At 39.3% G+C, this 26,256-nt stretch overlaps 1 protein-coding gene across 35 annotated transcripts in view; it reads right to left on the reverse strand.

The window, feature by feature from the left end:
* The window catches only part of TLK2 (tousled like kinase 2), a 142,701-nt gene that overhangs the window by 45,751 nt on the left and 70,694 nt on the right, over nucleotides 1–26,256 (reverse strand). For 30 of the 35 annotated variants that reach the window (XM_055386925.2, XM_055386926.2, XM_063706207.1 and 27 more), the window contains 4 exons: nucleotides 15,668–15,763; nucleotides 14,286–14,378; nucleotides 7,888–7,998; nucleotides 2,885–3,021 (listed from right to left, as the gene is read on the reverse strand). In XM_055386925.2, coding sequence (XP_055242900.1) covers nucleotides 2,885–3,021; nucleotides 7,888–7,998; nucleotides 14,286–14,378; nucleotides 15,668–15,763 — 437 coding nt within the window. The remainder of the gene's footprint in view (nucleotides 1–2,884; nucleotides 3,022–7,887; nucleotides 7,999–14,285; nucleotides 14,379–15,667; nucleotides 15,764–26,256) is intronic. The other 5 variants (XM_055386945.2, XM_055386947.2, XM_055386941.2 and 2 more) reach the window with 2 other exon arrangements.

The raw sequence follows: 26,256 nt of genomic DNA on the forward strand, positions 1-26,256 counted from the left end.
ATTTAACATTACTTTCTCAGAACTATAAAATAAGCTACTTTTTCAAAAGATTCAAACATACTGTGGAAAGCAAAAATTACTAAACTGGCCAAAAAATATTACAAATCTGATATAATTTTCCTATTAGACAATGAATCTTCTGTTTTAGGAAATTAAAGATCACTCAAAAAAAGAACCAGTGAACAAAAATAACAACAACAACAACAACAAAAAATGGTGCTAAGGGTCCTATTGAGGCTATATTTGATTATCTGATTCATTTTTTAAATGCCTTTAGGTTTGTCTCTTCCCATAAAACCTAGTAATGTTGTTAGTGTTCAGCTACTTCACCCACCAAATTACTTCACATGTCTTGGAGTTTCTCATGTGCAGAATTGTGACCTCTGAGGTTATTAGATATAGCCTTTTACAACTAGAGAATTTCAATTTCTATACTGAAGGAAATTAATTTATTAAAGCAAAATTTCAGGAACTAAAATACCTATAATTAATAGACATCAGCCAGAAACAGCTTCCCAAGAGAAGACACAGATTTCTGGCCATTTATATGACTTAAAATGGTAAAACAGTGCTATCCACCTACAGTGAAGAGTCCTACTTAGGGATTTCATTTACATAGTCTCACTTCCTCTGATCTGGTGGCTCTATAGCAAAGTCATCATTTTGTACTCTACCATACAGATTTCCAAACCCTTGTGGGCATCAAGCTGCTTTTACAGTAAGAGATAAAATATTGCTACTATAAGCAGTAAGTTTAACCACTTCTTTTTGTTTTGTTTTGTTATGAGACAGGGTCTGGCTCTGTCGCCCAGGCTGGAGGACAGTGGTACAATTCTCGGCTCACTGCATGACTCACCTCTGCCTCCTGGGCTCAAGTCATCCTCCCACCTCAGCCTCCCAAGTAGCTGGGACCACAGGTGTGTGCCACCACACCCAGCTAATTTTTGTATATTTTGTAGAGACAGGGTTTCATCATGTTGCCCAGGCTGGTCTCAAACTCCTGGGCTCAATTGATCCAGCCGCTTCGGCCTCCCAAAGTGCTGGGATTACAGATAAGAGCCACTGTGCCCGGCCAAAACTTAAAACTAATTACATCTCTATACAAGCTCACCATCTTTCCTGAATCAAAGTCTAAAAAGACTGCTATCTAAATAGTAGCCATTGACAGGGCTGCTCAGAGTGACTACCACTACTATAAGTCAGTGTAAGCATTAGGTGGCTTTGGCCACTATGTGGATCTTAAGTTTTATCTTCTTCTGATTCCATTTTAACAAATCTGGAAACTGGATGGTATGTCACTTCCAGGACAACTTGCATGTCTTGGCCAGGATGTTATAAACAGGTATCACACCTCCATGTAACTGCTGTTTACACTGCCCTGATACCTCTGCTATCACCAGCCACCTATGCTTAAGAGCGCAGAGTGAATGCTGCTCTGAATGTCTGGTGCCGGCCTAAGAAAAGTCTGTGCTTTCCTTCCAAGGTATTCTTTGACTTGAAAGCCTCTTCACACCCAAAATATACATACATGAGGAATAATCATGAAGCAAAAATATGCTTAATCTAAGTTGGAGGTTAATGTTTCACACATAAAACAAGGACTACTAACGTCTAACTCAGAGGTTAGTTTTAACAAATATTATAAATAGCATCAATATTTGTATTTTCTTTCAGGCATAAGTTTCTTATTTGTTTCATTATTACTCAAAAGTAGTCACATGCTTTCCAATTCATACTCAACAAGCTATTTCAGCAAAAAAACACAGGAAAGAAAGGCAGTCTATAGAACCTTCCAACTCATCATGACCTAGAGATTAAAAAAAAAAAAAAGAAGATTCACCAAAAGGTACTGCAATCTGAAGATATCTATATACATTTAAAGATCTAAGCTAACGGTAGCTAGTCACACAGTTGGAATTTGAGGATTTTAAATGTTAATTCCCTCATTGGAATAAATACCTGAATGTTTCAAATCAAAAGTTATGACAAAGACAATGAATGTTCAAGATTCCAAGCTGCACACAGGCACATGCAGTGGGGCTGGTCACCACTGCCTTCCAGGAAGTGACTCTCTGATGACTGGACACTGTCTCCTTAAATAATCCCAGGAACATGTCCTATAAAGTTCTTCAGTGGTTTTATTCTGCTTTATACCTAAACTTATCTCAGGAAATTCTTTCTCAGGTCCTTTCACATTTCATTTTTCTGTGGATCCAGAAGAAATGCTCAATAGACTCTTAATGAAAATTCATTATATAATTAGAAAGATAGAAAGTCAAACCCTAAGTTTTTCTTCCTTAGCTTCAGCAATTCTGATTCTTTTAAGTTTTAATGCAGAACTCATTCTTTTTTTTTTTTTTTTTTTTTTTTTTGAGACAGAGTCTTGCTCTGTCGCCCAGGCTGGAGTGCAGTGGTACGATCTCGGCTCACTGCAACCTCCACCTCCCAGGTTCAATCAGTTCTCTGCCTCAGCCTCCCAAGTAGCTGGGATTACAGGCGCCTGCCACCACGCCTGGCTAATTTTTGTATTTCTAGTAGAGACAGGATCTCACCATGTTGGCCAGGCTGGTCTTGAACTCCTGACCTCATGATCCACCCACCTCGGCCTCCCAAAGTGCTGGGATTACAGGCGTGAGCCACGGCGCCTAGACTGAACTCATACTTTATTTATTTTCTGGAACTCATTTTGTATTCCTGATTTTACTTGTGTCGTTTTTTTCAGGACTTCACCTCATTCGATACATTTCTTTCGACATGTGGTGACTAAAAACTAACTGAAAAGATGACTACCAATACTAGGATTATTAATGACTACAATTACAGAAAACCTAAAAAATCCAAACGAACTTTTCAATTCTCCATTTAATCATAACAATTCACTTACTTGATAAGATTCTGAAAAGCATAACCATCTGTCCACTGTTCAGTAAATGAGGCTCCGTGTCGGACAGTAGTAAAGTGGCCCAGTCTCAAGCGGTCTTGCATGCTCTTATCTCTACACGCCATCTTCTCTTGTTTTGACTTAGGAGAAACAGACAAAAAAAGGAATTCAATACCAATTAGCATGGATAAAGACACTTCTTAGAAACTAAAACATTTAACATTATCAGGAAACATACTGTTGAAAACCATACACCTTCTCAGAACAGTCAGTAATGACTCCTCGGATGACTAACTATTCCTATTCAAACAAAGTAGACAAGATAGAATAATGAAACAACCACAGGTTCTTCACAGGTAAAGCTTTCCCAATCTGCCTATGTGTGTGTGGGGTTTTTTGTTTGGTTGGTTTTTTGTTTGTTTGTTTTTTTAAGACAGAGTCTTGTTCTATCACCCAGACTGGAGTGCAGAGTCATGATCTTGGCTCACTGCAGCCTCTTCTTCCCGGGTTCAAGCGATTCTCCTGCCTCAGTCTCCTGAGTAGCTGGGACTACAGGTGCATGCCACCACGTCCGGATAATTTTTTTTTTTTTTGAGACGAAGTCTCACTCTGTTGCCCAAGCTGGAGTGCAGTGGTGGGATCTCGGCTCACTGCAACCTCCACCTCCCAGGTTCAAGCGATTCTCCTGCCTCAGCCTCCCAAGTAGCTGGGACTACAGGCACATGCCACCATGCCCAGCTAATTTTTGTATTTTTAGTAGAGACGGGGTTTCACTGTGTTGACCAGGCTGGTCTTGAACTCCTGACCTCATGATTTGCCCGCCTTGGCCTCCCAAAGTGCTGAGATTACAGGCGTGAGCCACCACACCCGGCCAATTTTTGTATTTTTTAGTAGAGACTGGTTTCGCCATGTTGGCCACGCTGGTCTTGAATTCCTGGCCTCAAGTGATCAGCCCACCTCCACCTCCCAAAGTGCTGAGATTACAGGCCTAAGCTACTGCACCCAGCCTGCCTACATGTTTTTAATCTTAGAGTTCAGCATCTCACATTTGGGCCACATCAATGCCTAGCTCTTAAGCTGTTTCCCTATTTTCTGTTTCTTCTCTATCTAATATTTTCTAGAGAACTGCTACCAATTCATCTTCTCAGAACACCACTTTGCACACTTCCAGTTTGATGTTCCAAATCTTCCATGGGTCTCTGCTACCAAACTTTGGATCCAGACAAGAAAAACTCCTCAATGCGCTAGAAGATCTGCCTCCCTGCAGAATTCTTACTCCAGAACACCTTATATACTCCTGATTCGTGAGAACATCATTCATTGAACACAGGTTTATTTAAAACCAATTATACGTCATGAACTGTAAGAATGTTAAGTATAGGACATAGAAAAAAACTGGTGTTCACAGCCTAGAGAGAGGGGGAGTTATATCCTCTAAATATATTAATTGGTAATTCTAAGTACAAACGTGGTAAAGAATTCAAAGGAAAAGAATAAAGTACTGTGAGAGATGATGCCATGGGATAAAAGTCCTTAAGATGTCCTGTCTATTTCAACCAACAGGCAATTTATAGCTGCAGTTTTCCATGCCCAGAACACATTTTTCCTCTTCTTTATAGCTTTCTCCAATTAGTCCCCTGCCCTTGATTTATTTTAGTGAATTTCTTTTCTTTTTTTTAATTTTAAGAGACAGGGTCTCACTCTGTTGCCCAGGCTGGAGTGCAGCAGTGCAATCACAGCTTACTACAGCCTCCAACTCCTGGCTCCAATGATCCTCCCACCTCAGCCTCCTGAGTAGCTAGTACTACAGGTGTGTGCCACCACACCCAGCTAATTTTAGTGAATTCTTAATATGTGCACTGCTCATCTGAATAGGTTTCCTTATATATGTGAATGTGTCTTATTCGCCCACCCTCATGTAGACTGTTACCCCTCTGATGGCAGGAACTGTGTCTTTTGTTTCTTAGATTCATGCAAGCTGTTCTATTATGAGAAATTCATTCTTTTTTTATTACTGAGTAGTATTCCACTGTATGACAATATAATAATTTGTATCTACATTCACTTGTTAACAGACACCTAGGATGTTTCCACTTTTTGGCTATGAATAAAATTCCCATGAATATTCTCATACAAGTACTTTTATGGACATTTGCTTTCTTCTGTTTTTAAGAATAAAGATGGTCTCGCTGTGCTGCCCAGGCTAGTCTCAAACTCCTGGGTTCAAGTGATCCTCCTCCCTGAGCCTCCCAAAGTGCTGGGATTATAGGTGTGAGTCACCATGCCCGGCCAACATTTGCTTTTGTTTGTCTTGGGTAAATGCCAGGAGAGGAACTGCTGGATCACAGGATTTAGTACGTATTTATCTCAAATAGAAAAACTGTCCAAAAACCTTCTGAAGTAGCTGTAATATTTTACATTTCTATTGGTGTAAGAAATCAGGCTGCCCCTCATCTTCACCAACCCTTGGATCTGTCAGGTTTTTTTTATTTCTAGTCATTCTACTGGGTATGTAGTACTATTTCACGCTGGTTTTACCTTGAGTTTTCCTGATGGATAATGACATTGAACATCTTTTCACGCTTGCCATTTGCGTATTTTTATACACTCTTTTTTTGTAAACTATCTGTTCAAGTCTCTTGCTCATTTTTAATGAGTTGTCTTTTTATAATTAAGTTATAAGAGTTTTAAAATTTTTAAAGTATTCAAATTCTATGAAAGATAACATTGCACTCTATGATTGCGTTTCCATTTGTGTGTTTTTTTGCTTGTTTTTTGTTTTGAGACAGTCTCATTCTACTACCTAGGCTGGAGTGAAATGGCATGATCTCAGGCTCACTGCAATCTCCGCCTCCCAGGTTCAAGTGATTCTCGTGCCTCAGCCTCCAGAGTAGCTAAGATTACAGGCGCACCCCCCCACACTCAGCCAATTTTTGTATTTTTAGTAGAGATGGGGTTTCACCATGTTGGCCAGGCTGATCTCGAACTCTTGACCTCAAGTGATCCACCCTCATTGGCCTCCCAAAGTGCTGGGATTACAGGCGTGAGCCACCACACCCAGTCCATTTATGCTGCTTTATATTGCATCACGGTGTAGCAGATACTCAATAAATACTCCCTATTTAGAAAGTCAATAAGTAGACACTACAATTTCAGTTCTTTTGGAAACAAATTTAAATTTTGTTATATACTACTCCTAGCAAAGAGAGAGTTGTTTTCCTGTGAGAACTCAGAGACAGCATTATGTTTACTTTTTGTAGTATGCTATTTAGAGTTTAGTACAACTGGCTGAATCTATGCTGATTTCAGGAAGTATTCTAAAACTTCAAAGAAATTATCTGGATTAGCATATATTTTATTTTTTCTCACTCTCAGAAAAAATTTTAAAAAGTGGTTTCTTTTCTATAAAGTTGATTAATGAGTCAAAGAATGAAACAAAATTTCCCCCAGTATCTTCGGCCTCAATAAAATAATCCATTTCACTTTTACTGAAAGACAGTGTTTCCTGTCTTTTTAACAACATTCCAAAGATTTCAGGAAAATAAATCTCCAGTATATCTCAAACCTCTTGTTTGTTCTTGTAATATTGTCATTAGGAAGTACTGTCTTCTTAAAACTTCTAAGAAATAGGCTGGACGCAGTGGTGAGCACCTGTAATCCCAGCACTTTGGGAGGCCGAGACGGGTGGCTCACTTGAGGTCAGAAGTTCAAGCCCAGCCTGGCCAACATGGCGAAACCCCGCAATTCCTCAGGGATCTTGAACTAGAAATACCATTTGACCTAGCAATCCCATTACTGGGTATATACCCAAAGGATTATAAATCATGCTTCTATAAAGACACATGCACATGTATGTTTATTGTGGCACTATTCACAATAGCAAAGACTTGGAACCAATCCAAATGTCCAACAATGATAGACTGGATTAAGAAAATGTGGCACATATATACCATGGAATACTATGCAGCCATAAAAAATGATGAGTTCATGTCCTTTGTAGGGACATGATGAAGCTGGAAACCATCATTCTCAGCAAACTATCGCAAGGACAAAAAAACCAAACACCGCATGTTCTCACTCATAGGTGGGAATTGAACAATGAGAACACATGGACACAGGAAGGGGAACATCACACACCGGGGTCTGTTGTGGGTTGGGGGGAGTGGGGAGGCATAGCATTAGGAGATACACCTAACGTTAAATGACGAGTTGATGGATGCAGCACACCAATACGGCACATGTATACATATGTAACTAACCTGTATGTTGTGCACATATACCCTAAAACTTAAAGTATAATAAAAAAAAAAATACAAAAATTGGCCGGGCATGGTGGCGCATGCCTGTAAACCCAGCTACTCGGGAGGCTGAGGCAGGAGAATTGCTTGAATCTGGGAGGCGAAGGCTACAGTGTGCTGAGATCATGCCACTGCACTCCAGCCTGGATGACACTCAGCCTCAAAAAAAAAAAAAAATTCTAATAGTTACTAATACCTATTAACAGAGATAAGTGATAATTAACCAATGAATATAATAAAGAGGACATCAGCCAATTAAGTAATCATATGCAGGTATATGACAACTTTAATTTTTTAACGCACAAAGCATTATCACATTATTATATACATCAGTTATTCTAAATGCCATCTCTGAAACAAAAATGCAACTATTGTTAATGATTCTAATAGTAATAGGATACTCACTTCAACTGATAGAATGAATATAAGAATACAGGAGAGCAATACCCCAAATAAACTCAACTAGGACAAGCTGTCTCTGTTCAATATCACACTCAAAGCAATGCACAGCAACAAAGCACATCCCAAATTAACACTCTGGATGCTTGGTCTGGTGTCCATGTAAGGAAAAAATTCTAATTGTCAAATCATGTTCCTAAAAAGCTCTACTTTTAAATATTTTCATCTCAAGTAAGGAATAAGAAGCCACACAATGACACACATTGAGTATCTTGGGATACAGAGTTTAGATCAACATTATTCACTGACCTTTTCTATAAGGAGTTTCTTGCTCATTGTCACACATCTATTTAATCGTTCCTTGTATTTCTCTAGCATCTTTTGCTGTTCATCAATCTGCCGTCTCAAATCACAGTTGGCCTTCAATGAGAAAAAAATTTTTAATTAGCTCCAAGGAAGAAGATTAATGGAAAAGCAGTTTCTAGGGAGAGAAAAAAAAATCATTTCTATATGTTGTTTTATCAAAAGCAAAATTAAAGTTCAAACAGGTAAGAAGTAACTATGTCTTAGAAAAAGTAAATAATTCATTCCTTTATTCTCTCATAACATATCATCTATTTGTAAATGATAAATTGAATTACTAATTTGGGCATGTTTTTCTACTGATCATATTTTGCTCCTGCCAATAACCAGTTACAGCTACTCTTGTAATCACAAACACCTAAGCTATCACAAAATAATAATTTTAAAAATGTTAAAGCTGGGAATCGTGGCTCATGCGTGCAATCCTAGCACTTTGGGAGGCCGAGGCGGGCAGATGACTTGAGGTCAGGAGTTCAAGACCAGCCTGGCCTGTGTGGTCAAACCCCATCTCTACTAAATATAAAAAAATTAGCCACACATGGTTGCGGGAGCCTGTAATTCCAGCTACTCGGGAGGCTGAGGCGGGAGAATCGCTTGAACCCAAAGGCGAGGGTTGCAGTGAGCCAAGATCACGCCACTGCACTCCAGCCTAGGTGACAGAGTAAGACTTCATCTCAAAAAAAAAAAAAAAAAAAAATTAAACTACAATGAATGTTTAAAATACAAAGAGTGATTAAGCACATACAAAAAAATTACTGAATTTTATGTTTGCTTTGTTCTTTTTCTAGTCGTATTTAAGAAAGATAAATTTGCATAAATGTTCCTCACCAGAGAAGCCAGGCACGCCCATGCCCACAAAAGACAGAACAAACAAACAAGGTCCTGGTTCAAGAATGCCAGAATGTAAATATACAGCTAATTTAGCTGTGGTCAGAAGCCTACAGTGTGGACTAAAAACTTAAAGCCTCCTGCAATAACAGAGAAGGAAAGAACCACTAACCCAAGGACGAATTTGACTTGCAAGTCCTGAATTTATTCCTTTTGTGTTATAAAAAAAAAAAAGAAAAAAAAGATCTCAGCTCTTCTAGCAAATAATGTTACCTCATAAAAACTCACTTAAATTATGAAAAAGAAAAACCTGTTATGTGTTCCTAAAATACTAAAAGGCACAAACAGAAGATATCACACGATACTCAATTTTTGAGACTTTGTAGCTTCATTAAAAATTTTTATCACTTTTTCTTTTGTATAATATAGCATCATTTTTAAAGTAACCCATGAGAAACAGCTTCTGTCTCCAAATGTTTCTCCTCTCCCCATCAGCATAATTTCTTCCTGTTAGTTTTTGTACAGAACCATATTATCAAAGGCAGAGTGTAACTACATTTGGGTAAGTGTGATTACCAAATTCATACTAAAGAATCTACAAAGCAAAGACCATTTAATGTATATGGAAAACCCAGTCTACTCATAAGGTGAGTGTTCCCTTGAAATCTATAATCAAATGTATGAAATCAATCAACCTCTTGGCAGTTATTTAAAATTTTAAGAATTCTAAGTTTTTGTGGCTTCTGACACTAATGTCTTCGATGAGTTCATGTTTAAAGTAACAGCTGGTGGCTGGTGCGCGTGGCTCATGCCTATAATTCCAGCACTCTGGGAGGCCAAGGCAGGAGCATCACTTGAGCCCAGGAGTTCAAGACCAGCCTCGGCAACATGGCAAAACCTTAGTCTCTATAAAATTTTGAAAATTAGCCACGTGTGGTGGCATGCGCCTCCGATGCCAGCTGTTCGGGAGGCTGAGGATTGCTTGAGCCTGGGAGGTCGAGGCTGCAGTGAGCTGTGATTGCACCACAGCACTCCAGCCTGGGAGACTGAGCAAGACACTGTGTCCTTTTTTTTAAATTAAAAAAAAGAAAAAAAAAGCAGCTGGCTAGTAGCTCCCAATGCAGCCATACCCAACATCTTACTAAAATGGCAAAATTCAATGAATGACGTCTGAAAGAATATACAAGACATGTAGTCTTTCCCTCACTGTCGATCCTCTAGATCTTCTAGAAGCACAAGTTCTAATCAACCTAAAAACAAGGCAGCTGCCCTCTGTGTCTTCCTTTTTTATTTATCTACTCCTTTAGTACTGCTCTACATACAAATAAAGACTGCAACAGTCTGAAGACGACGGAGTAGAAGGGGCAGTGGTGAGTGAAGGAAACATATTGCTTCTTAGAAAACATAAGCAAACATTTTTTTAAAACTCCTAAAGCAGTACCAAGTTAGGATTCAAGTTTTTCTCATACTCTGTCATCTCAATCTTAAAGAGTCAGATGATGGAGAAAGGCACACCCACAATTCTTTCTCAGTACAGCAATGCTTCTCTGTACAAAACCCTGACAGATACTGGAATTTGGCAAGGAGCTTTTTACACCCACAAACCATTTCATTATAAATCTTCGATGGCAATTCAACCAGCACCCAAATGAATAAAAACAGGAATAAGAGCAACTCCATGCAAGTATACATATCCGAACAATGAAAAATACAACACAGTGCTGAGACTACATATGGGTCTCCTCATTCAAAGATGGAGGAAAGGAAATAAAAATAACAATAGTAAATAAAAACAACAACAACAAAAATAGGCCCAAGGAATACAGAAAATCAGCTTGAAAACAATGAAAATGATCACCCATAGAAATCAAGAGCATTTTAGAATACTTCTTGTCATATTTCATAAAATGCAAAAAGACATGATATCTAGGAAATAGGAACCAAAAACCCTAGAGAATATACAAGATGGGGTAAGAAAGTATATTAGATGAGGGAAAAAAGCAGGGAAATTTAAAATGTAAATAATAGGCCTGGCACGGTGGCTCACGTCTGTTATCCCAGCACTTTCGGAGGCCAAGGTAGGAGGTTTGCTTGAGCCCAAGAGTTCAAGACCAGCCTGGGCAACATAGTGAGACCCTCTTCCTACAAAAAATAAAAAAATTAGCCAAGCACAGTGGCACATGCCTGTAGTCCCAGCTATTCAGGAGGCTGAAGTGAGAGGACTGCTTGAGCCTGGGAGATGAAGGCTGCAGTGAGCCATGACGGTGCCACTGCACCCAGCCTGGGCGACAGCAAGACACTGTCTCAAAAAATAAAAATGTAAACAATAAAATCAAAATTCACACGAGCTGCAGTAAATGCCAGAAATATATGGAAGACAGTGTTTAATGAGATTCAGAAGAAAGGGGCAATCATATTAAAATGAGACATAACATGTTAGAAATAAAGGAGAGAAATCAGAGATTCAAGCTAAGAGTCAAGAATAAACCAATATAAAGAGGGATAAAAGCATAGTTAGACATAATCACACATTTTCCAAATAAAAATATATAAACCCACATATAGATACACCCTGGGGTAATATTTAACAAATTATGGTGTTTGCTGCTTTGGTCATGAACCTCTCTGAAATACGAAATGCTTGAAAAACTGAAGGAGAAACAGAGAGAGAGAACGCGTGTTATATTTGAGAGGCAGAATGAACAGAACAAGGGGTTATGACACAAAAATCCTGCACGCAGTGTTGTCTTTCCATGGGAGGGCAAAAGAGAGAATTCTCAGGTCTGCAAGGCAGAGAAAATTTAACACTGACAAATCCTTGCTGAAAAATAATCACTTAAAAATGTACCACCATCAACAGATAAAACAAAAACTATAAATAAAAAAATACTGTTGATAAGTTTTGAAATCAGTTGAATAAACAAGTCTAACAATGACTACAAATTTGGTCATAAAGCTGCCTCTGCCTATACTCTATACATAAGAACTTAGTATCATATATAGCAGTAAAAATGGTAATTTAACAATAATAATATAGGCCGAGCGCAGTGACTCACGCCTGTAATCCCAGCACTTTGGCAGACCAAGGCAGGCTGATCACTGCAGGTCAGGAGTTCGAGACCAGTGTGGCCAATGTGGCAAAAACCCATCTCTATTAAAAATACAAAAATTAGCCAGGCATTGTGGGGCATGCCTGTAATCCCAGCTACTTGGGAGGCAGAGGCAGGAGAATCACTTGAACCTGGGTGACAAAGTGAGACTCTGTCTCAAAAAATTAATTAATTAATTAATAATATAAACAGCCAAATGTAGTGGCACATGCCTATAGTCCCAACTACTTGGGCGGCCGAGGTGGGAGGATCACATCAGGCGGGGACTGGGGAGCGCACAGCTTGCAAGACTGCGCCACCGCACTCCAGCCTGGGTGACAGAGTGAGGTCCTGTCTCAAAATAAATATATAAAATTAATAATAATAGCTGGGCGCGGTGGCTCACTCCTGTAATCCCAGCACTTTGGGAGGCCGAGGTGGGTGGATCACAAGGTCAGGGGTTCGAGACCAGCCTGACCAACATGGTGAAACCCCGTCTCTACTAAAAATACAAAAATTAGCTGGGCGTGGTGGCGGGCGCCTGTAATCCCAGCTACTCAGGAGGCTGAGGTAGGAGAATTGCTTGACCCCGGGAGGCGGAGGTTGCAGTGAGCTGAGATCACGCCACTGCACTTCAGCCCGGGTGACAGAGCAAGACTCTGTCTCAAAAAAAAAAAAAAAAAAAATTAATAATAATATAAACACACCAGACTTTACTAATAAAGGCCAGACTTAGTTTAGCTATGTGCTGAATTCCAGGTTTTATATAAAAAGGAGTCAAAATACACTATTTTACCCTATGTTTTTATTAAGTACAGAAATATAATACAAGTAAAAAAATTTTGGAAGTCAGATCATCATGAGTACAGTGACTTTTATAATCTGTATTATTAAACATATATTCAAACAAAATTGTACCCAAAGCCTAGTAAGAAAGACTGACAAAGGCAAGGCTGCTGATCCCCACCTTGCAGTGTCACAGTAGCCCTGGAGGTTTCAGGACCCTAAAGAGTCAGATTAACTACCACATTAGCACAAATAAGGATTAAACCTATACCTTCTAAATCACTAGAGAAGAGAAAAATGCTAGCCAATGTTATTCATAAATCAGTAACATTTATGTATATATTGATTTGTGTGTGTGTGTGTATATATATATACACACACACATCTACTTCAAACAGCTCAAAATTACTGAAAAAAAAATGTACCAAATGTTTAATCCCAATTAATGGAATTATGAGTGACACATTTTTCTGTATTTTGTAAAGAGCATGTATAATTTTTTTTTTTTTTTTTTTTTTGAGGCAGGGTCTTGCTCTGTTGTCCACGCTGGAGCACAGCAGCGTGAACTTGGCTCACTGTAGCCTAGAGGTCCTGGGCTCAAGCATCTTCCCACCTCAGGCTCCCAGTAGCTGGGACCACAGACACACCACCATGCCTGGCGAATTTTGTATTCTTTTATAGAAATGGGGTCTTGCTGTGTCATGCATGCTGGTCTCAAACCCCTGATCTCAAGCAATCCTCCTGCCTCAGCCTCCCAAAGTGGCAGGTATGGGCCACCATGCCCGGTCCTTTTTACTTTCTTATTTTTTCTTGAGACAAAGTATCACTCTGTCGCCCAGGCTGGAATGCAGTGGCGCAATGTCGGCTCACTGCAACCTCCGCCTCCCAGGCTCAAGCAGTTCTCCTGTCTCAGCCTCCCAAGTAGCTGGACTACAGCCGCTTGCCACCACACCAGGATAATGTTTTATATTTTTTTAGTAGAGACAGGGTTCCTTTTTACCATGTTGGCCAGGGTGGTCCCAAACTCCTGACCTCAAGTGATCCACCTGCCTTGGCCTCCCAAAGTGCTAGGATTACAGGTGTGAACCACCATGTCCGGCCCTTTTTACTCTTTAAAAACTATGAGTCAGTCATGCCATATTGCATATTCAAAATATATTGATATTTTCTAGTGGTATCTATTTAATTCCAGATGAAGCATTTTAAAGGTTTCTTTTGTAAGCATAAAAAAGTTTGGGTGAGTAGGTTATAAAAGGTACAAAAAGCAAAATGGGCTAATAAGTCCTTTGAAATAGCTTATAAAATTCAACAATATTAAAATAACTTCTCTGGAATGGGAAAACAACACTTTATACTTATTCCCACAGTTCTAGATGAAATATAACATTCCACATATCTATTTCTCCAATATAAATTCAATCATTAAAACACTACAGTATAAGATTTCCAATTTAAAGGTAGTGTTAAGAATGCAGGAACCTGGTTCCTACTCAGATTCCCTCAATTAAAGAAAAATACCCAAATGTTTATTATTTCATTGTTATTTGGCTATAGTAATTACTTCTATGATATGTACATAATCCAAATATATATAACAAATGGTGCTTGCTATAAAATCTCTTACCACATTTTAATACTTACTCTTAATAAATCATCTATTCTTCCCTCCTTCTTCTCTAAGTCAGAATTCTTACTGTTTTCTAGTGCAGATATTTTTTCTATTGTGAGGTCGGACTACAGAGACAAAGGTAAAACAAATTTAGGATTAGTCTCAACATGTTATATGTCATCACACTCTTCTCATTACCTTTCTCGGAGGGGGGGAAAAAAGCACTTGCACACAAATGGCCTAGAATCACATGGCTTAAGAAATGAAATCTACTTGTCTCATCTCATTCTTCAAGTCCTCTGCTGGGTTCCTTATGTCCCACTACACCTACACTTCAAACACATGTTAATTCTGGAATCAAATGTATGAATTCTCACGACTGTGCACTGAACAGTGTAGAAACACGTTACTCCAGAAGTGAAACTAACTTTGAATAGAAAAGGATCTCACAGGAGACTTGACACAACTCTCTAAGGAACAAATGCGCCATCTGGTGGAAACAGAGAGCAATCAGAAGGGAAGAGAAGAAGCTACCTGAGTCTCAACTATCTAACTGAACTATACAAGAGCTGGTGATTTAGATAAAATTCAAATGTGCTCCAGGGAGTTGTACACCTCTTGAGATTTAAGAAATTCTCCTAGATTGCCAACGATCCTGTCTTGAAGGTAATATATATAGTATCAAAAGAGCCTTCAAGAAAACCCAGTATACTCAAAACTACAAAATGGAAGCTATAGCCACCATCCTTTGCAGATACAATCCTCAAATGTTCCGAATACTCCCTAAATTAAAGAGTTTCTGAACACAATTTAAGGAGTAAACCATGTTGGTATCTCACATCTGAGAGAAGTTTAGCCAGGTATAAATAAGTAAGCAGGAAAAGGAATACATTAACTACTTTCATAAATTAGGGAATTAACATTTATTGAAAGCCTACTACAAGTACACTACTAATAAACATTTTGTATACACTGTCTGAGATCATGAAAATCAACCATATTTTCACAGATGATTTGTACTAAGAAAAACTGAGGCCCAGGCCAGAATCTGAACTTAGGCCACAGTGCCAGAATCTGAACTTAGAGGCCTTCAAAGCGTAGGTACTTTTCTTCTGTGGAATACTGTAGGGGGGGGAAAAAAAAAAAAAAGGTGTGCACTTTCCTTAACACCATGCTTTAGCATAAGCATTTCTGCTACAATACACCAGAAGAGTAAAGAAAAGCCTCAAAAAGTTAAAGCACCTTCCAAAGGACTTTAAATACCCATAATGCAAGTTCTGAATATAATACACACAAATAATGAGGTGGTCAGAGAAATACAGAGAAGTCAGAGAAGAATGACAGGCTACACAGGTTAGCCCTTATTCCTACACAGCAGGTATGCCCCTCAATTGATTATCGATCACCAACCTACCTGGGTCTGTCTGTGCTGGATGGAGATCTGTTTTTGGGAGCTGCAGGAATGCTCTGTGTTGCCAGATCCCGTAGATGAGGGACTGTTTTGCTGAGCCTACAATAAAGGTGCATTACCAATCACAGGAAAGTTTGGCATCTTTTTCCACAAACACTTGTATTAATGCAAACAACTCCATAATTTGTATCTCCACAATACAAACCCCTTCTTATGAAAGTGAGAAGTCAGGGCCACGTGGCCAAGAAGAAAGTAAAACAATTCAAGTATGAGACAAAGGGCTGGACATGGTGGTTTATACCAAGTTCCTGTAAACAGGTTTAAAGTATCAAATGCTTACAAATGAATTTTTAAAATATGAAAATTAGAGAAAATGAAAAGTTATTCTTGTAATAACTTGCCTTTTTCACTTGTATTTTCATATGCTTTAGTCAGAAAAGGCTAGAGAAGCATCCAATGCACAGGGGATGCATGTAAAGGACTGTGAACCACTATTCAGAATAGTCTCCTAAACACACAAACATTATCCATGAACACACACAGCGGTCTAAAATCCAGGTTGATTTCTAATACTGTCACTTGCTGACTGGGCATTCTAAGGCATTTTAAATTTATATGGTTTAGGTTCCACAATATAATTAACCTATTCAGGTTATTAACCTATTCAGGTTAATTATATTATATTCTCAATAGTACTTTTTTTTTTTTTTTTTTTTTTTTTGAGATGTAGTCTTGCTCTGTCACCCAGGCTGGAGTGCAGTGGCACGATCTGGGCTCTCTGCAAGCTCTGCCTCCCGGGTTCATGCCATTCTCCTGCCTCAGCCTCCCGAGTAGCTGGGACTACAGGCGCCCGCCACCACGCCTGGCTAATTTTTTGTATGTTTAGTGGAGACAGGGTTTCACTGTGTTAGCCAGGATGGTCTTGATCTCCTGACCTCATGATCTGCCCGCCTCGGCCTCCCAAAGTGCTGGGATTACAGGCGTGAGCCACCACACCTAGCCTAATAGTACTTTTTAAAACAAGGTAAAATTGCAGCTAACAAAGTATGACCCATCACAGACATAAGTAGAAAATATTCAATATTCTGAGAATCATGGAATGGTAAAAATACAGTACTACTATCTCATCAGAGAATACAGCATTTCCACATGTGTATTTCTTCTGATACTTTCTACATATTCTTTTGATTACTGTTCTTACTCATTAACATATTAACAATGGTATAACCACCAACTATTGAACAAGTTACTGTAACGTAAATGTTTCACTGTCATTGTCACAGGTTAATTCTTACAAAATCCTATAAGGAGGCTGGGTCAGTGGCTCACCTGTAATCCTAGCACTTTGGGAGGCTGAATCAGGTGGATCACTTGAGGCCAGAAGCTCGAGACCAGCCTGGCCAACATGGCAAAACCCCATCTTACTAAAAATACAAAAATTAGCTAGGCACGGTGGTGCACACCTGTAATCCCAGCTACTCAGGAGGCTGAGGCAGGAGAATTGCTTGAGCCTGGGAGGCGGAGGTTGCAGTGAGATGAGATCACACCACTGCACTCCAGCCTGGGTGACAGAGCAAGACTCTGTCCTATAAGGTGGTTGTAATTATTAGTTCCATTTTACAGATAAATAAAATAAAAATCAGAGATATTAAGTACCTATGTGAGTTCACAGAGCTAGTGGGTGAGGTGACCAGAACTGGGGGTTGTGTCCACAATAACTGCTCTCAATGACCACAGTAGACTGTTACCACCAGCCTGTGAGCAAACTAGCACTTCCTACACACGATTTCATTGAAAGCTCACAACAGCCTCATCAGATAGGCAGCATTATTAACGCCATTTTAATGTATCCATTCAATGACTATTTATTAAGTACTCCGTATGTCTAAGCACTGTGCTAGGTGCTAGGTGCACATGGTCAAGAGAAACCACAGACCCAGTCCTTACTCTGCCTTAATGAAGCTTACAATCCAAAACAAGATTTACTAAACACTTGGTAAATATTTGTTGAAAGAAACTTTTGAATAAACAATCATATAATAAATACACAATCACAATTAGGATAAGTGCTAAAAGAGCATATAACAAGGCACATAACCTAACTTAGAGGGTCAGGGATAAACCTTTAAAAAGTTTATGATTTGAGGCTGAGCACAGTGGCTCATGTCTGTAATCCCAGCACTTTGGGAGGCCGAGGTGGGTGGATGACCTGAGGTCAGGAATTCAAGACCAGCCTGGCCAACATGGTGAAACCCCATCTCTACTGGAAATACAAAAAATTAGCCAGGCGCAGTGGCGCACACCTGTAATCCTGGCTACTGGGGAGGCTGAGGCAGGAGAGTCGCTTGAACCTGGGAGGCGGAGCTTGCAGTGAGCCAAGATTGTGTCACTTCACTCCAGCCTGGGCAACAGAGTGAGACTTCGTCTCAAAAAACAAAAAAAAAAAGTTTATGATTTGAGGCTGGGTGCGGTGGCTCAGGCGTATAATCCCAGCACTTTGGGAGGCTAAGGCAGGTGGATCAGCTAAGGTCAGAAGTTGAAGACCAGCCTGGCCAACATGGTGAAATCTCATCTCTACTAAAAAAAAAAAAAAACAATACAAAACAAAAAAAATTAGCCAGGCGTGGTGGTGGGCGCCTGTAATCCCAGCTACTCAGGAGGCTGGGGCAGGAGAATTGCTTGAGCCCGGGAGGTGGAGGTTGCGATGAGCTGAGATCACACCACTGCACTCCAGCCTGGGTGACAGAGCAAGACTCCGTCTTGCGGTGGGGGTCTCGGGGGGAGCACCAAGTCTATATAATTCCAAATAACTAAATATGTTCTCTACTCTAGGATGCAGCAAATCCAATCTTTCCTTACTAACTAAGGGTCATCATTATGAACCTCAAGTATTATAACGGACTAGGATACAAGCATTTGTATAACTGAAGATTTCCTTCAGTTATCATTTGATTGCTTTTACAATCCTCTCCTTTTACAATGTGTTTCTATTTTTTTATTTTTATTTTTTTACTTTTTTTTTTTTTTGAGATGGAGTCTTGCTCTGTCGCTTAGGCTGGAGTGTAGTGGCACGATCTCGGCTCACTGCAAGCTCTGCCTCCCAGGTTCACGCCATTCTCCTGACTCAGCCTCCCAAGTAGCTGGGACTATAGGCACCCGCCACCACTCCCGGCTAATTTTTTGTATTTTTTTTTTTAGTACAGACGGTGTTTTCACCAGGTTAGCCAGGATGGTCTTGATCTCCTGACCTCATGATCCCCCCACCTCAGCCTCCCAAAGTGCTGGGATTACAGGTGTGAGCCACCGCGCCCGGCCCTACAATGTGTTTCTATACAAATGACTGTCTGAACTATATTTATAATAAGAGCCAATAAGAATCATATGATTAGACTGGGTGCAGTGGCTCACACCTGTAATCCCAGCACTTTGGGAGGCTGAGGTGGGTGGATCATGAGGTCAGGAGTTCAAGACCAGCCTAGCCAACATGGTGAAACCCCGTCTCTACTAAACATATAAAAAAAATAATCTGGGCGTGGGGGCGGGTACCTATAATCCCAGCTACTCAGGAGGCTGAGGCAGGAGAACTGCTTTAACCCAGGAGGTGGAGGTTGCAGTGAGCCGAGATCATGCCACCGCACTCCAGCCTGGGCGACACAGCAAGACTCCGTCTCAAAAAATAAAAAATAAAAAAAAGAATCAAATTATTAAAAGACACTTCTACAGATTTCTAGATATATGGTATATTGGTTTAAATATGCTTATATCTGATTCTAAGTTTTCTTCCAGCAAACTGAGGGTGTTAGAAAGTGATGTAGTGAGATATTTCTAAATTAAAGCTCACATAGGGCCGGGTGCAGTGGCTCATGCCTGTAATCCCGTCACTTTGGGAGGCCAGGACAGATAGATCATGAGGTCAGGAGTTCAAGACCAGCCTGGCCAATATGGTGAAACCTCGTCTCTACTAAAAATATAAAAAATTAGCTAGGTGTGGTGGTGCATGCCTGTAGTCCCAGCTACTTGGGAGGCTGAGGCAGGAGAATCGCTTGAACCTGGGAGGCAGAGGATGCAGTGAGTCGAGATCGTACCACTGCACTCCAGCCTGGGTGACAGAGTGAGACTCCAGCTCAAAAAAAAATAAAAATAAAAAAGACACACATATATATATATATGGCCCATTAATAAGTAAAATGCAAAAGTAAACTGAGGAAGTAGGCAGTTAGGAAGTTCAAAGTGTGTGCACTTAACTTCCGTGGAATACCGTAAACAAAAAACAGCATGTGCACTTTCCTTAACACCATGCTGCAGTATAAGCATTTCTGCTCCAATATACTAGAAGGGTAAAGAAAAGCCTCAAAAACTTAAAGCACGTTCCAAAGGACTTTAATTACCCATAATGCAAGTTCTGAATATAATACAAACAATCAGATACCAACAGAGAAATAGAGAAGACAAAGGGGAATCATAGACTATCTAAGGTTACCATTTATTCCTATGCAGCAAATACACCCCTCCATTGGTTATTGATCATCAGCCTACCCGGGTCTGTCTGTGCTGGATAGAGATCTGCTTTTGGGAGTTGTAGGAATGGCTCTGTGCTGCCAGATCCCATAGAAGAGGGATCTAAAAGGCCCTTTACAGATGTCTTGATATATGGTATATGGGTTTAAATATGCTTATTTCTGACTCTAAGTTGTCTTCCAGCAAACTAAGGGTGTTAGATGTTTCCAAATTAAAGCTTTCTGTAAAAATACACATATAAATAGCTCGTTGATAAGTAAAAATGCAAAAGTTAACTGAGGACGTAGGCAGTTAGGAAATTCCTCAGTTGGGAAGCAGAAAATCCTCATGAAAATGAAAACAATGTTTTCAAAAGGTAAAAGGTACTACACAATATAGGGATCTCATGTGACAATGCTCAGATCCGTTAGAGAAAAAAATGCTGTAACTGATCATTCATTCAACATTAAATGTGACCCTCTGTGCCTGGTCCTGTGTTAAAATCTAGAAATGCAAAACTGGAAAACAAAGAGACTATGTTACCAAAAAGAAAAAAAAAAAAAAAAAATCCATGCCAACACTCTAATCCCTCATTCCACTAAGCTAAATACATTTTCAAGACAACCCCAACAGCACAAAAGGAAAAATCCAAGACGAAAAAACAATACCTAATCATAAGAGTTAAAAGATAATTCAATAAACAACTTTAAAAGTAAAGTATCAGTTTAGCACTTGATTTTCAATATTTTATAGTATGAAATGACAAACTGCTTTGGTTCATTTCATAAACTGAAACTCTGCATTTAGATAACTGTATTAAAGGTTCTTAAGATGAAAAAAATAAAATAGGTTGAGAGAGGATCAAGAGGATACTGTACCTACAAAAATTAAAAAAGTAAAGAACATGAATAATCAAATTGACAAAATAAGATTATCAAAGTTTAAAAATTTAATAGGTGGGTTAAATATCAAAATGGACACAGCTGAATACACAGCCAGTAACCTAAAAGACAATGTCAAGAAAATCTCCCAGAAGAGGCTGGGTGCGGTGTCTCACGCCTGTAATCCCAGCACTTTGGGAGGCCGAGACGGGTGGATCACCTGAGGTCAGGAGTTCGAGACCAGCCTGGCCAACATGGTGAAACCCCGTCTCTACTAAAAATATTTTAAAAAATTAGCTGGGTGTGGTGGTATGTGCTTATAGTCCCAGTTACTCGGGAGGCTGAGGCAGAAGAATCGCTTGAACCTGGGTGGCAGAGGTTGCAGTGAGCCAAGATCGCGCCACCGCACTCCAGCCTGGGTGACATGGTGAGACTCAGTCTCAAAAAAAAAAAAGAAAAAGAAAATAAGAAAATCTCCCAGAAGATAAAACAAAAGGTTAAATGGAGCACAAAAGAAAACAAACATGAATAGCACAGAGACCCTGAAACTATCTAATGGCTTTCTAGAGAAAAGAACAGAGGAAATGAAATAATCGAAGAAACAGTAAAACAAAATTTCTCTGAAATAAAAAACCCTTTTCATTATGTAAAAAAAAAAAAACAAAAAACAATCAACAAACTCAGAATAGGGAACTTTCTCAGCCGGGTGCAGTGGCTCACGCCTATAATCGCAGTACTTTGCGAGGCCAAGGCGAGCTGATAGCTTGAGCTCAGGAGTTCCAGACCAGCCTGGCCAACATAGCAAAACCCTGTCTCTACAAAAGAAATCAGGACATGGTGTGGTGGCTCATGCCTGTAATCCCAGCATTCTGGGAGGCCAAGGCGAGCAGATCACTTGAGGTCAGGAGTTCAAGACCAGCCTGGCCAACATGGTGAAACTCTGTCTCTACTAAAGATACAAAAATTAGCCAGGCACAGTGGTGTGAGCCTGTAATCCTAGCTACTCAGAAGGCTGAGGCAGGAGAATTGCTTGAATCCGGGAAGCAGAGGTTGCACTGAACCGACATCCATGCCACTGCACTCCAGCCTCAGTGGCAAAGGAAGACTTTGCTCAACAAACAAACAAACAAACAAACAAACAAACAAAAAATCAGCCGGGCGTGGTGGCACACACCTGTAGTCCCAGCTATTTGGGGAGGCTGAGGTGGGAGGATGGCTTGAGCCCAAGCAGTTGAGGCTGTAGTGAGCCACAATTAGGCCACTGCACTCCAACAGCCTGGGTGACAAAATGAGACCCTGTCTTTAAAAAACAACAACAACAACAAAAGAGAGGAACTTTCTTAACCTAAAAAATGACCACCTCTGAAAAACATACAGTAAACATGATACTTTTTCTCTTTTTTTTGAGACAGTCTCTCGCTCTGTCATCCAGGCTGGAGCGCAATGGCACAATCTCAGCTCACTGCAACCTCCATCTCCTGGGATCAAGCAATTCCCCTGACTCAGCCTCCCAAATAACTGGGATTACAGGTGCACACCACCATGCCTGGCTAATGTAATATTTATTTTTAAAGACCTCATATTTTCCCTTAAAAATCATGAACAAGAAAGACAAGGATGTCCCAGAAAAACTGGATGATACCTTTTTAACTTTAGCTAATATGTTTACACACAGAATTTTCTTTACAATTAACGTTTTAAAACTTGCTTAAACCTTTAAAACAATCCCAGCACTTTAGGAAGCTGAGGTGAGTGAATCACAAGATCAGGAGTTCGAGACCAGCCTGGTCAACATGGTGAAACCATCTCTACTAAAAATACAAAAAAATTAGTTGGGCATAGTGGCAGGCACCTATAATCCCAGCTACTCGGGAGGCTGAGGCAGGAGAATCGCTTGAACCCAGGAGGCGGAGCTTGCAGTGAGCTGAGATCGCACCACTGCACTCCAGCCTAGGCGAAAGAGCAAGACTCCATCATGATAGATCAACATACAAAAATCAATTGTATTTCTATACTCTAGCAATGAGCAATCTGAAAATAAAACTAAGAAAACTATTCCATTTGCAATAGCGTAAAAAGAATAAATACTTAGGAATAATTTTAACAAAAGAAATATAGGACTATATATTGCAAGTTGCAAAACACTGTTGAAAGAAATCAAAGGGTCCTAAATAGATATTTTGTGTTCATGGATTGAAAGACTTAATACTGTTAAAAAGGCAATACTTCTCAAATTGATCTAAGGATTCAACACAATTGCTATCAAATCCTATCTGGTTTATTTATAGAAACTGAAAGGATGATCTTAAAAATCACAGGGAAATGCAACAGATCCCAAACAGCCAATACAATCTTGAAACCCAAAGAAGTTGGAAGGCTCGCACTTCCCAATTTCAAGACTTATTACAAAGTTACAGTTATTCAGACAGTGTAGTCCTGGCATAAAGACAGGTGGTAATGGTTTTTTCTGTGTCCCCACCCAAATCTCATGTCTAATTGTACTCCTCATATGTCAGGGGAAGGGTCTGGTGGGAGCTGATTGGATCACGAGGGCATATTTCCCCCTTGCTGTTCTCATGATAGTGAGTGAGTTCTCACGAGTTCTGATGGTTTAAAAGTGCATGGCACTTTCCCCTTCACTCTCTCATTCTCTTTCCTGAGAAGAAGGTGCTTGCTTCTCCTTCACCTTCTCCCATGATTGTAAGTTTCCTGAGGCCTCCCAGTCATGCTTCCTGTTAAGCCTGCAGAACTATGAGTTAATTAAACCTCTCTTCTTCATAAATTACCCAGTCTCAGGTAGTTCTTTGTAGCAGTGTGAGAATGGGCTAATATAACAAACATATAGATGGAGCAGATTTAGAGTCCATAAATAAACCTCTTGCTGTAAGTCAGTTCATTTTTGAAAATGATGCCGACAGTTCAATGGTAAAAGCACAGTATTTTCAACAAATGGTGCTGGGACAATAGGATATACACATGCAAAAAAAATGAAGTTGGAACTCCTTCCTCATACCACACACAAAAATTAACACAAGATGGAAAAAAGACCTAAATATAAGAGCTAAAAGTATAAAACACATAGAAGAAAATATAAGAGTAAATTTTCTTGACTTTAGGTTAGGTGAAGCCTTGGCTACAACACTAAAAGCATAAGCAACAAAAGAAAAAAAACAGATAAATTGAACTTTTCTCAAAATTAAAAACTTCTGTACTTCACAGGACACCGTCAAGAAGTAAACTGACCACCCACAGAATAGAAAACCTTTGCCAATCATATAGCTGACAAAGATCTAATATTCAGAATATATAAAGAATGCTTAGAACTTAACAATAAAGGCAACACTATTTAAAAATGGGTAAAAGGATTTGAATAGTGATCTCTCCAAAGAAGATGCACAAAAGCCCAATTAGCAAATGAAAAAATGCTCAACATCACCAGTTTTTTGGGGAGTGCAAATCAAAACCACAATGAGATGCCACTTAACACCCACTAGGGATGGCTGTAATGAAAAAGAGAGACAATAGCAAGTACTGGCAAGGACATGGAGAAATTGGAATGTACTGCTGCAGGGAATGTAAAATGGTGCAGCTGCTGTGGAAGAGTCTGGCAGTTCCTCAAAAACAGTTACCATATGACCTGGCAATTTCACTCTCCAGCATATATCCAAAAGAAACGAAAACGTATGTCTACACAAAGTCTTATACATGAATGTTCATAGCAACATCATTCATAATAGCCAAGAAGTGGAAACAACCTAAACGTCCGTCGACTGGTAAAAGGATAAAGCCGTGACCAACTGGCACCAAAAAAGAATGATTCTATTTACTGATGTACACCCATGAAAATCCATGAAGCCATGATAATCAAAGAGAAAGCTATTTGTCACAGTTATCGAACAACTCCCTACTTTAAAAGTTAAAAAAAAATTTAAAAGCCTCATTAGTAATTAAAAGGAAAGAACTAAGCATTTAGCCTGTCTTTCTAGTAGAAATGTACGTCAGTGTAGAGCAACAGGCACAGATGATGAGAAGAAAGTTCTATTTTATAGATGCTAATAGATACGTTATAATGCTAATTTCGCTATCTAGCAAAATGTTAACATGTTTTTTAAAAATGCCTATTTAACTATTTAGAGATAGGAGGTCAAGATTTCTGAATTGTATTTTAAAATACTTTGGCATAAAAAAAGCAAACTACCTTTTTAAAAAATCAAGTTTTGAAGAACATCTGCATAATGTTAAAAGACACAAGTTTTAAGGAAACAACAGACTTGCCATTAAGGGAAAAAAAGATCCAGTAGACCTTGACAACAAGAACTGTTTCAATCTAAACTAATTCAATGTCTCTCTTCAGTGAGTCCAATAAAATCATTTGGTTTTGCAATGCCCAACAATGAAACAATCATAATATTGTAAATGTTCCTTGTTTTCAAGTCTTAGAATAATTTACAAAGCAGAAAAGACTCAATTGTAGTTAAAATAACAAACTAAATATCAAACACTCATACTGTAACAATAACTAAACAACTGAAAAAGAAAGAAAGACTGGGTGAAAGTTATGTTAAATTTGTCTTTCATAACGAGGAGTAAATAGATCTTACTTAAAAGTTGATTAAATAAGGCCAGGTACAGTGGCTCAAGCCTGTAATCCCCACACTTTGAGAGGCCAAGGCAGGAGGATGGTTCAAGACCAGCCTAGGCAACACAGTGGGACCCTGTCTCCACCAATAAATAAATAAGATTAAATAAGGAACACATTATTTGACATTAAAATGGTAATCCTTAGAAAATCCAAAACACAAACTGTTAACAGTAGTTATCTCTCTGAGAAATCCAAGGGAAGAATTTTACTCTTCTCCATCTCCTCAATTTCTTGCGGGTCATGTGCATGTTCTATTTTCATAATTTAGGTAACTATTTGCTTATGATTTTCCCTGACAACATTCTCACCAATAGAAGAGGAAATGACCTTTTTCTAATCCCTCTACATCTCCCTTCTTACTGGATCTTTATGTATGTTGTAATGTCATAAAGTTAAAAGTGAGAGGTCAGCTCAGATATCTTATTCTCTAGCCTGATATATATTGTCTTTGTACAAACAGATAGTCTTCATACTGGGAGCTAGTGTGGTGGTATAGAATGAGCACTAGACTGTGAGTCCAAATACTAATTTTTTTTTTTTCTTTGAGACTGAGTCTCACTTTGTCACCCAGG

The sequence above is a fragment of the Gorilla gorilla genome, chromosome 4 (assembly GCF_029281585.2).
Source record: "Gorilla gorilla gorilla isolate KB3781 chromosome 4, NHGRI_mGorGor1-v2.1_pri, whole genome shotgun sequence".
Taxonomy (NCBI): Eukaryota; Metazoa; Chordata; class Mammalia; order Primates; family Hominidae; genus Gorilla; species Gorilla gorilla.